This window comes from Astatotilapia calliptera, chromosome 4, assembly GCF_964374335.1.
Source record: "Astatotilapia calliptera chromosome 4, fAstCal68.1, whole genome shotgun sequence".
Classification (NCBI taxonomy): Eukaryota; Metazoa; Chordata; class Actinopteri; order Cichliformes; family Cichlidae; genus Astatotilapia; species Astatotilapia calliptera.
Window position 1 is genome coordinate 21,722,434 of NC_137425.1, and position 12,520 is coordinate 21,734,953.

Genomic DNA, 12,520 nt, shown 5'->3' on the forward strand with positions numbered 1-12,520 from the left:
GCCGGCTGTCCCGATTAAAAATAAAGTCAACTGACAAAACTTCATGAATTGATGAATTTCATAGGATGGTATATTGCATGTCTCTGCATGTTTAAAATATATTGGAAGAGATTAGAGTAATATACAAAGGTCCGTAGCAAAATATTTCTTCATATTTTGCTTTCAAGGCGCCAGATTTTCTTGTACTATTGTGTTATTGAGCAATAGTTCTGAAGGTCTTTCAAAGTTTTTCTTTGGACATTGGCTGCCTTGTAATTTATTTTCAGTCCAGTCCTTGTAGCTGATCATTTTCAGAACAATATTTTGTATTTAAGCAAATTAACAATGATCTCTGAATCACTGAAACATAAAAAATGCACTTAAATCAAGAGATGAACCCATGTTGTGCTTAAAAATAATAGACAACTTGGCAAACAACCAATTTTAAATCATATCTTTTGTTACTGGTGGCCTGTTGTATGAACACATAGTTTGTTCCCATTTCTTTAATTGAATTTTTAAAAAAAATGCAGTGATAACAGGGTGATTTCCAAACCAGGCAAAACTCAACATGGTGTGCAAAGTGTCCTTAAAAGAAATCTGATGAAACTTGACAAGTAGAGGACAAAAGAAGACATTGCAGGCTAAATAAAACTAAGAAGAGTATTTGAAAGTCATGTCCTTTCTCCAGCAGAGACCTGACGCAGGATCTGAGACACACAGACATCTGTTGATTCATTTACTGTTCACTGAAGCCTCATCAGAAATGGTCTCAGTGGAAGGGTGAAAGGACTGAGGCAAGTCAAATTACACAAGAACTGGACTGAAAATAATCAGTATATAAGGATGTGGTCAGGAGGTACAGCAGTGAGCGTCCACAGCCATCTATAAAACACAGGGGAGCTTCTGTCATGGTTTTGGCCTGCATGTCAGCCAGTAAGGATCTGATTGAAACTGATGCAATTATTAAAACAGACATGATCCATCATGCAGTAAGAGCACACCTGAAGAGAAAAACAAACAATGGACTATCAGTCATGGATTGGCTTCCCTAGAGCCTGGGCCATGATGACAGAGAACAGAACAAAAAGCAGCCGAGATCCAAAGAAGAGCTTTGAATGTCCTTCAGGAAGCCTGGAGAACTATTCGTGAAGACTGCCAAAAAGAGCTCAAACTGTGTTGAAGAATAAAGGCAGTCATACAAAATATTGACTTTGCCTTATATACTGTACTGCTATGTATGGTTGCCTGTTTCAATAAGGCACTGTAGCTCTTTCCTATTCTCTTAGCAAATTCGAAAGAAAAGCAGGCTGGTTCAAGACTTTTGCACAGCACTATTTACTGGCGTTGTTCATTTTGAAGTGATTTCTGCAGAAATGGCTCTTTTACAGCAACTTTTGGCAACATAAATTCTAGGAAGAAGACTTGATTTAAATTTGGCATCGAGTTAAGTAAAAAAAGAGGTCTACTTACTTGAAGCTGTGTGGAGCCATCAAAGATGCATCATGAAATGACAGAACAGCACAGAGCGACACCACAAGCAAGCAGGGGAGAAGTGAAACGAGGGAGGCCAGTATGGAGCAAAAAGAATAGCAAAGCATTAGTCAAGCTTCTTCTCATAGAACCTTTAGAAGTCCAACTCTCTAAAGTGAACCTCAAAATTGAGTTGGAAGAAGAGGCTGTTCTCAATGAGGGGGTTTTCTCTGTCTGGGGAGATTCCAATACTACTGGTTCCTACACAGCAATCTTTCTGTTTCACAAATCTTACACTGCAACTCAAGTTGTTCTGAGAAAACAGGGAGCGCCATGGCAGTGTAGGTACAAAAGCTGCAACCAGACTCAAGTAAAACAAACCTTGAGGGAGGCTGCAACACGCTTCAAAGTTACAGAGAGAAGGAGCAGCCTTGGCAGCAGCTCGGAGGGAAAATTTACTCTAAACAAAAGCTATTGTTCCTGCAGCATCACACTGCAGGCCTGATTCCTGGAGGAGGAAATTGTTTGCAGGAAATGTAAAACCTAGTGGGCGTTTGACAGAAAAAGGAAAGCGATATTTAGAGGTTCTAAAAAAGTATCATATTTTGGAGTTTTATCAAATCTGAAGTGCCTCCATTATACAGTGTAAAATATATTTCACATTTAGGAACAAAAATTATTACATGGTATGAATCAAGATGTAATATTCTTTTTCTCCTCCTGTGGATTAGACACTTGCTATTGTGTATTGATGCTTGTGCTGGATATACTGACCTTCCACATGTTGGCTTCTTTGCCATATACAACAGCCATGTTTTTAACCTTGTTCTTCTGAATATTCAGTCTCTCTGTCTCATTCAGCTCCTCTGCCACAAAACCCATAAAAGAGTTGTCTGGAGTGTGGGCTGCCAAGGACAAACAAAATAATTGGCAATACAGTGTTTCAAGTCCATTACAAGAGTCAAACAAATAAATAAAAAGGTAGCCAAAGTGCAGCTGCTGTGAAGATTTGTGGTGCTGTGCACGTGGACGGTACAGAACAAAAGAGTGTGGCAGGAATTCAGGGGAAGCGAAGCGCATTGTTTTTCTCAGCAATTTGTTATTACATTAATCTGGTGGACTAAAGGGAAACGCAGGAAATGGTGCACTCGCTGGGGTTGAGGATGCTTCTCTTGTATGATGCTGTTAACTCCTGATCGGGCGACTTGATGAGTCACATCTGCGCGGTCGATGATGACAGTGCAACTTCATTATTTCAGTAAGCTGCACAAAACCGCTGCTATAATGTCCCCACAGCTGTCCGCTTTCAGGAAGTCAAGCAGCATGAATGCTAGCAGTCACAAAGGAAGTCTGCTGCAGCGGGGACTTGCAAAGAAACTGTATTTTTCAGAAACTCAATTAAAGCTGACAACTTTTGGTATAAGACTTTGTGATAACAGCAAGTGTTTTGGCTACAGACGGTTTTGCTCATTGTCACTGAATTAATTGGAGACAAACATCAGAAAGTTTCTTTTGCTACAATTTTCACCAAAAAGTGTCATGAATGTGCGTGTGTGTGCTTGTGTTTTTGCACCTTTATGTTTGGGTCTTTGTGGGTATATGTGTGTCTGCATCCCACACAGGAGGTATTACACATCTGTGCAGGCCCAGCTGTACTGATTAGTTTCCTGCCTGCTGCTGTAAAGGCTCGCCTGTGACAACCTGAGGTCTTTATTAGCTCACGGTGTGCTCACATTTTAAGTTTAAAACATTAACTCACTGGACACTGTATTAGGTACGCCTTGCTAGTACTGGGTTCGGCTCACTTGCTTTCTGAACTACATTAATTCTTCAGGGCACAGATTCAACAAGATCCTGTAAACATTCCCCAGAGATTTGTGTAGGGTAGCCTCAGTTTTCTGTTCTTAGCTGACAGGAGGGGCATCTTATGTGGGCCCATGTCCAAGGTTTGATGATTTGTGAATTCAGAGATGCTGTTGTGTATACCTTGGGTGTAACAAGGGGTTACTTAAGTTACTGTTGCCTCCCTATTAGCTCAATAGGGGGGCGATCGTGGCTCAAGAGTTGGGAGTTCGCCTTGTAATCGAAAGGTTGCCGGTTCGAGCCCCGGCTCGGACAGTCTCGGTCGTTGTGTCCTTGGGCAAGACACTTCACCCGTTGCCTACTGGTGGTGGTCAGAGGGCCCGGTGGCGCCAGTGTCCGGCAGCCTCGCCTCTGTCAGTGCGCCCCAGGGTGGCTGTGGCTACAATGTAGCTTGCCATCACCAGTGTGTGAATGTGTGTGTGAATGGGTGGATGACTGGATATGTAAAGCGCTTTGGGGTCCTTAGGGACTAGTAAAGCGCTATATAAATACAGGCCATTTACCATTTACCATTACCATAGCAATCTAGTCATTCTATTCTAACATCAACAAGATATTTTGCCCCGGAGGACTACTGGATATTTTCTCTTTTTTGGACTATTTATTCTCTGTAAACTCTGGAGATGCTTGTGAAGAAAAGTCCAAGTAGAGTTACTGCCATGTGATTGGTTGAGTAACTATTTTGCAGTAACAACAAGTTGAACAGGTGTATCTAATAAAGGGTTCATGAGTGTATATATCACACACATATGTGCATCAAAACAACTTAAAGCATCTGTAAATTCAAGCAGACGTTGACTTTAGACTCTCAATCTCAGTGAGAACAAAGATCGTAGAGAAATAAGCAGCCCACATACGGAACATGGTCATGTACTGCTGGCCATGAAGGTTCCAGTAACCCCAGTTCGTCCTGTAGCCATGCAGAGTTGCATACTCCTCGTGGTTGTAGGCAGGCTCTGTACCGAAGGTATCAATCACTCTTATGTGGCATCTGGGACAAAATAAGAGATACAATTAGCCTGAATTAGAACAAAGCTGTCTCTTCCATTTATTTGTCTCCTCTAGCTGAGTGAAAAACAATACATTTAGCCTTTTGTACTTTGCCAGAACAGCACATGTGCATACAGTGAGATTGAGTCTAGAGAAACATGAAGAAAAAAAATCTAATTTTGAGTTATGGGAGCTAGTCTGAGTACTCTAACACAGTCTGGGTGTCAGAGTCTTGGTTTGTAAAGCTGTCAGTAGTGATAGATGTCCACGTCCCCAGCCATCACCCCCAATAAGCAGAGATCACACACGCCTCAAGGTGAGACAATAGGAGCTTAAATAATAGACTTGTTTTACAGCCACCACAGGACACGCTGCTGTAACGGATCATGATATGGTATTGGTCCATCCTGGCCAGAATCTGAAGAAATCAATTTTAGGGCGAGGCTTTTTTTTTTCCATGTGCAGGGCTTTGACTAGAAAATGCGTCAGGTTCTCTCTGATAATGTCAAAGCAGCAGTGAGTGGATAAACATTACACCGCTTTGACTGCATCAACAGAAAAACAAAATAATTATTGTCCTCTAAGATCAAACTAAAATAGAACATTTAGCTAACAATGACAAGCTAAAGAGGAGAGAATTACTCATCAGCACTTTATTCGGTGTAAATATTCACACTGGGAAGTGGAAGAAGCAGTTCGATGTAATGAAATTGGAGACGTTTTATCAATAGCTTGCATCTCTAATCAGTGTCAGGGCTGGAGAGGCAATCAAAGTATTGGCCTGTCACTTTGTCAGGAGAGGACTATTGGTCGATCAGCCGACCTTGAACTGATGCTGACTGGAATCAGCGTAGGCTTTTGATTTGAGAATTCTCAAAATGCAGCAGAATCAACATTCATTGCTGTGAAATGTGTCTGGGTGCTACCCACTTATTTCATAAATACAACACCCTTGTCCTCTTATGCATTCAGAGTAAAATATGGGATGAAAAAGCCCAGATGATTGTCATCATTTACATACGACTATAGCTTGAGTGTTTTGTTTTTGTTTCCTTTTTCATTAATCAATTTTGTGACGAAATTTGCAATTTGCATTGAAAGCTGTTTTTTTTATCGCCTGTTTGGTTTAAAAATTGAGGATTCACTTGTATACCATGACTGCTTCAGCACTGCAAAGCTGGAAGACAAGGACAAAAACTTTGCCAACTGCATTTACTGTCCTTTGATGCTCTGCTGAATTTGTACGTTTGTCACTGACAAAGAAATGGACAGTCTCTAATTTCATGGCAGTTTGATTTTAATGGAGAAAGGCAGAATATCAAAAAATTCAGAAAAAATGAACATTACATAAAAGGTATACATTGATTTGCATGTAATTTAAATAAGTATTTGATCCCCAAACATAACATAACTTAGTACTTGGTGAAGAAACTCTTGTTGGCCAGCACAGTGGTAAAAACGTTTCTCACCAGGTTTGTAACCATCTCAGGAGGGATTTTGGTCCGCTCCTCTTTACAGAAGCTCTCTAAATCTCTTAGATTTCTTTGCTGTTGCTTGGCAACTCAAAGCTTTAGCTCCCTCCACAGATTTTCTAATGGATTAAGGTCTGGAGACTGGCTAGACCACTCCACGACCTTAATGTGCTTCTTCTTTAGACACTCCTTTGTTGGGTCATTGTTCTGTCTTCTGTGTTGTGGCTGATGGGAGGAGGTTCTCATCCAAACTTTTCCATCTTATTTTGGCCTCTCAATACAGTGAAGTTATCTTGTACTCTTAGCAGAAAAACAGCCCCAAAGCCAGTTTCCACCTCCATGTTTGATTGTGGGGATGGTGTTCTTTGAGCCATACTCTGCATTTCTCTTCACGGCAGATCAAGTTGATGCCAGCGAGCTTGATTTTGGTTTCATCTGACCACAGCACTTTCTCCCAAGTCTAAGTCATTTAATTCACTCCCAAACTTAAGGTGGGCCTGTTGATGTGCCTTCTTTAGCAGGGGAACCATGTGCATGATGTAAGATTTCAGTCCATTACAGCGTAGTTTGTTACCAACGTTGGTGACTGTGGTCCCAACTGCCTTAGGATCAATAACAGCTCCTCCAGTTTTGGGCTTATCCACCACCTTTCAAATGATCATCATCACCACAAGAAGCAAGATTATGTATGTACACCCGGCCGAGGGTGATTGATGATCATTTTGGGTTTTTTCCACATTTCCAAATAATCGCACTAGTTGTCATTTTCTCACCAAGCTTCTTCCTGATGGTCTTGTAGCTCATTCCAGCCCTGACACCCTCTGACAGGTCTTTGGTCTTGCCCGTGTTGGTGTATAACTTTTATGTAATTAGCTTTCACTGGATTTTTCATTGATATCCCGTCTCTGTCCTTGAATGAAAACTATCATAAAAATTAGAGACTGTTCATTTCTTTGAAAGTGAGCAAACTTACAATTTCAGCAGGGGATCAAATAATTATTTCCCCCACTGTAGGGAGTGAACCCGGGGCTCCTTGATCGGTGTTTAAATTTCTGTTAACCAACAGGAGACCCCCCCCACCCGCCTGCCCTCAGATCTTGGTAAATAAACAGAAATTAATATTTTGATAGACACAGAAAAATAAAGCATAAAGAACTGACTTGTGCTTCCTCAGTGAAAGACCCATGAGCTGCTTCATTTGCTGCAAACCATGGTAGTCTGTGTAGATGAGGTCAAAGGGCAGAGGTCCCGTCAGTGGGCAGCTTCCTCTTCCTGGAGGTACACCCAAAAACCTGCACACAGGTCAGATGGGCTTTCATCATCACACTGAGCCAAACAAATTAAAACCCACGAGAGTTGGCACAAATAACAAAGTTTTGGACATTTCACCAACACTGTCCTGTAGCTAACCGCAGCATTTCTTCTGCTGATGTTTTCCAATATTGCCTTCTTTCATCATGTTTTCCCATGATGTATTTTTTTTCCTTTCAGTTCTCTGAAATTCTCCTTTGTGTTAAAGTATCCTTGCTAACTAAACTAATCAAAAAATAATAAGAAGCCGGCTCCCAGAAAGCACTGCAGCTCCAGTAATATTCCTGCAGAGGAAACTTCGAGCTTATAAGATGGCAAAGATGTGTGCATGAGTGAGAGGAAGAGAGAGTGAATGAAAGAGCCCAATCACGTCGTGAAGCATGTCAGCGCTCTCGGTGAGACGGCGCAGCTATTCAAGCATACAACAAAGAATTTAGCACTACCAGGGAGCAACGTCTCGCAGTGGGGAGCCACCCAGTTTGTCTGCAGGCTTGTTCCAGCTCACACACCAAAGCACACATATTACCCAAAGCAAACACCACATTCATTCGACACCTATGAAGGGGTGGTTGCATTACGCATGTGCAATCTGCCATACTCATGATGATGAGGGGCTTCAGATCTTTTACCTTCAGCCTTAACGTGCACACCTTCTGTCTGTATTTTTAAATGTCTGCACCACATTAAGATGCCTGTCATTCTGCAGCTTGATCAGCCTTGATATGAAAAATCTGCTGCCTGAATATAAATAAATAAATAAAACACAAAAATCAGGCTTAAATAAAATCGGAGAATGGCAATTACAAAAGAGCCTTTTGGAAAAGGAAAGACAGAAGATGTAAATTTGGTGTCTGCTATCACAAAGTGCTATCTAACTTCAGAGCACCCGGCTTTCAGCTGGGATCAAGGTTGCACTTTGTTCGAGAAAAAAAGCAATTAAGCGCGCCTATTTTCATTACAAAAGGAAAGATCCATTTCGTCAAACTTCGGCAGTTCTGAAGACCGACGCCACAGTACAAAACAGCGCGGAAGAAAAAAAAAGACAGTGTAATTGGATGTGAAGATTTGTAAAATCATCTGTATACTAAAGAGATCTCACTGCCTGTCAGGATAATGTGACATGAAACCATCTGAAGGCAGTTTGCTGAGAGAATAAACTCTGGTATAAGATACTCGGGTATGCATTCTATATTCATCCCAGACTAGACACACACACACACACACACACACACACACACACACACACACACACACATCTAAATATATATCTTTTAAAATGAAATGGTACAATAGAATAAAACTAACCATTCACCTTACAAATGTAATCAGATCAAGTTTTGACACATTTGTCTCTTGAATTCATCAATAATCCTGTTCAGCTTTATATTTGTTACAGTCCAGTGAGAGCAGATTTTTCTTGATTACTTTTGACAGATATATTTGAGAACAAAGCATAATGAGACAAAAACTTGTCTATTTTATACACAGACATTTTAATGCTCAGTCCTGCAGCACTAATCCATCTATTCAGATTGCGGGGAAGAAGCACAGAATCACAGATTTCTCTCACCCTTGCCACCTCTTTCAGTCATCCATCCAATCACCAAGTTGTTCCCCAGACAGTGTGTCCTGGGATCGCTCTGGGGCATCCTCCCAGTGGGACATGCCAAAAAAAAAAAAAAAAAAAATCTTTGAAAGCTTTTAGGAGGCATCCTAATCAGAAGCGCGAACAACCTCAACTAGCTCCTTTAGCTATTTTGCAACAGATAAATGTTAAAAGAAAATTAAGTCATTATTTGGTTAAATAGCTCTGTGATGCAATGGTGACATTTAGTCATCCTTTGAGGATCGTTGTTAAAGGGGGCGCCTGTCTCCCTTTCAGTAAGTAAGTAAAATATTCATTCATGTATGTTCTCCCCGTGTCTGTGTGGGTTCTCTCCGGGTACTCAGACTCCCAAAGACATGCAGTTAGTGGGGTTAAGTTAACAGGTCATTCTAAAATGGCCCAGAGGTGTGAATGGTTGTCTGTCTGACCGCCCTATGGCAGCTGGGATAAGCTCCAGCATAATCATCACTTCCAGAGAACTGTTGTTGATGCAGGACAGTTTATGTTTTATACATGATTCCCTTTGCTGTGGTTCGCCAAGATGAACTCTTTCCTGGCACAATCATTTCTCTGGTCTTCATACTGGTATGCGCCTTCTGGCTCCAAATGCAATCTCAACAGATGAAAAGAACATAGATGCAGGTTAGAAACGCACTAGCCTTTTATGTGCCATCAAAAGAAAATCAGAAACACCAGAGGAAGCAGTCGCCCCTGTCAGTCAGTCAATAAATTACTTCTGTACAACTCAATATGACGGCACTAAACACAAAACATTTTCTCAGAAGTAGTGAAATGCATGTGTATGTGAAGACCAATGAATAAAAATCCTTTAATTGAAAGCCCACCTAAGGTCAATGGCAAACACACAAAATGCAATCTTTAAGATTTGAACAATAATAAGCATCTCAAAGCTCTTTCTTCCTACATGATGCCTGTCATCAAAGTGAACAAAAGCAATGAAAATCTATTTCTAAAGATCATGTGTGATTAAAATGGCACTAAAAGAAAACCCACTGAAGTACCAATAAAAGGCTGACCGGTCTGGTGAAACAAGTTTTAAGCATTTCTTTGAGAAAAATAAAATTGTTAGCAGTTGGAGTCAAATCCATGACCTTACATTTCACCATTCTTTTACTACCTGGCTCAGAAGCAAATAACGCACAACGCAGCATACACATACACACAAATACCTGCATAACAAGAGCCATCGATCTTTCTTTGGACAGAGAACATATTTAGTCAGCACGGCAGCCTTGTGGAAACCAGCGTGGCAGCTGGTTCCTCAACAGTGGACGGGAATAATGAGCAGGAGAGGGTCAGCCAGCGATACTTAAACTGCAGTTTCATCAGTCGATGATACACACCCAAGCAAGTCGGTGCTTACACAAACAAAAGGCTGTTTCACTAAAGCTGTGTTTTCACTCTATACTCCTTCAATTGAAGTATGCAGCCCGGTGGATAGAATCCACCAAAACCATAATCAGGCAACAAATGTACAATAAAGTAAACTTTTCAGATACTAAATAGATTGTGAGGCATTTCACAGATTCATGAAAACCAAGAGAGAGCTGAGGATGATGTCTGTAAACATGACTAACACACAATGACAATAACAACATAAAGCTTGTTCACAGGTTCACTCATGAAGATCCGTAGCAACTCGTCTGCCTGCGATGCTGGTTTCTTTGAGCTGCGTGTCTATTCGGTGTCAGACTTCATTTCATCACTTCCTACCAGTGCAGGTATCTGACCATGTTGACCCTTTTTTAAAAGTGATTGCTTGGACTTTTGGACAAGGAATGAACCAAAATTCATCTTCATGTTTCTTAAACGGCTACAGGAAATGTTCGAGTGTAGTGAGGTTCTACTGCATGGATTTCTCCTCATTTCTCTGCATCATTGCTTTACATAACAATATAAAGTTCCTTGAGACAACTGTTGTTCTCGTCATTTGGCGCTATATAAATAAACTGAAATGAATGGAAATTTTTCCCTGCACTATGAGTCATAGTGTGTTCAGTAAAGACATGAATACAATCTGTTAGTTCATGTCTGACCTTCAGTGTGGCTTAGATGGAAATTCAAGTAATTTAAAAAAAAAAAAAGAAAAAGAAAAGAGAAGAAAGAAAAAAAACCAAATGTTTCTCTGCATTTTTCTCTGGTGCCATAAATCTAAACATTAATGCATTTCTATGGGGCTGTATGTATAAGATCATATGTATATGAGAAACTAATGACCTCAGTTTCTTCCTGAGGCATCTCCGTACACATACATACAGTACATTCTTGCTTTAGCAAGAGTGGACCATTATTATAGCGTTAGGTGTAATCAAAATAAAAAGTAGAGCATTTCAGACTTTGTATATCATCATAATTAGAAGCAGATGTGACTGTTTATTTAAGGAACATTTCAAGGTGTGATCAAAAGCCTCGACTGATGTCAACATTCCCAAAAGTGGACCTTTACAGACTGTAGTGGAACTAAACACAAAGGAACGTCTTGATGCATTCTGATGCATTCTGGGAGACTGAAGAAGTCACTTGGATGAGTGATGAAACGTTTCTCCCACAAAAAAACGATACGTCCAGATGAACAGATTAAACTTTTGGAGGTAAACACAAGGGAACTTAACTGAAGTTAAACGAGTCACTTCCTGAGCTGTGAATCTACACTATTTGTTAGACTTAAGACATTAAGTAGATTAGAATACTGTAAAACGAACAAACTCCATATAAATGTATGGGACGTTTTCCTCAACATTTCTCCATAACACTGAATTTTGTATCATTCTTATTTGAATCTATGTGGTCATGAAGTGTATATTTTTTTAATATTGTATTTCTACTGTATTGTGTTTCTAAAATTTATTTATTTTTAATCTGAAGACTCAAATAATTATTAAGAAAAATCTGCACTGCAACTCAAAACTTAATAGCTGTTCTAAGATCAGCACTGTTAAGAGGTAAAACTGAGATTTCTACTAAATATTTCTACAGTGCACATTAATGGCGTAAACTATCATAACCAAAAATAACTAAAAATTTACAGTCATGCTATCAGAGCTATTTGACTGTACGTTAAAACTGTACATAAGCTTCTGAGTCTGAAAAGGGAAGCCAGCGCTGGAGCGTCTTGTACCTGCATTCTTTCTGACGGCCAGCAGGTTGCGAACAATAGTTCAATTATATGGAGTACAAGCTCTTGGCTCCTTTGATCTATGACCCTAGAAAAAGCTTTTCTGATGAGTTTATGGACTTAGATCCTAGTTTCCACCTCATTTTGTACATTATAATCCCCTTTAGTATCAAAAATCCGACTACATCATGGTAAAAATGGGTGTACAGTTTCAACTGTGTGCGTGTACAGATTCTTTAAAGGTCTCAGTTAGATTTAGCGTCACGCCTGGTTTCAACATGGTGACAGCCAAAATACAAAACACAACAGCTTGAGGCTCGCCTGAAACGGTGGCTCACTCCATCGATTGTGGCTCAAGAGTTGGGAGTTCGCCTTGTAATTGGAAGGTTGCTGGTTCGAGTCCCGGCTCAGACAGTCTCGGTCGTTGTGTTCTTGGGCAAGACACTTCACCCGTTGCCTACTGGTGGTGGTCAGAGGGCCCAGTGGCGCCAGTGTCCGGCAGCCTCGCCTCTGTCAGTGCGCCCCAGGGTGGCTGTGGCTACAATGTAGCTTGTCATCACCAGTGTGTGAATGGGTGGATGACTGGATGTGTAAAGTGCTTTGGGGTCCTTAGGGACTAGTAAAGCGCTATATAAATACAGGCCATTTACCATTTTCCATCTTTTATCTAGTGAATAGTGAACATGCGCT

General features: G+C 40.6%; 1 protein-coding gene across 3 annotated transcripts in view; it reads right to left on the reverse strand.

The window, feature by feature from the left end:
• Positions 1-12,520, reverse strand: part of mgat5b (alpha-1,6-mannosylglycoprotein 6-beta-N-acetylglucosaminyltransferase B) — a 73,794-nt gene that overhangs the window by 16,627 nt on the left and 44,647 nt on the right. For all 3 annotated transcript variants that reach the window (XM_080300937.1, XM_080300938.1, XM_080300939.1), the window contains 3 exons: positions 6,938-7,069; positions 4,173-4,306; positions 2,227-2,357 (listed from right to left, as the gene is read on the reverse strand). In XM_080300937.1, coding sequence (XP_080157063.1) covers positions 2,227-2,357; positions 4,173-4,306; positions 6,938-7,069 — 397 coding nt within the window. The remainder of the gene's footprint in view (positions 1-2,226; positions 2,358-4,172; positions 4,307-6,937; positions 7,070-12,520) is intronic.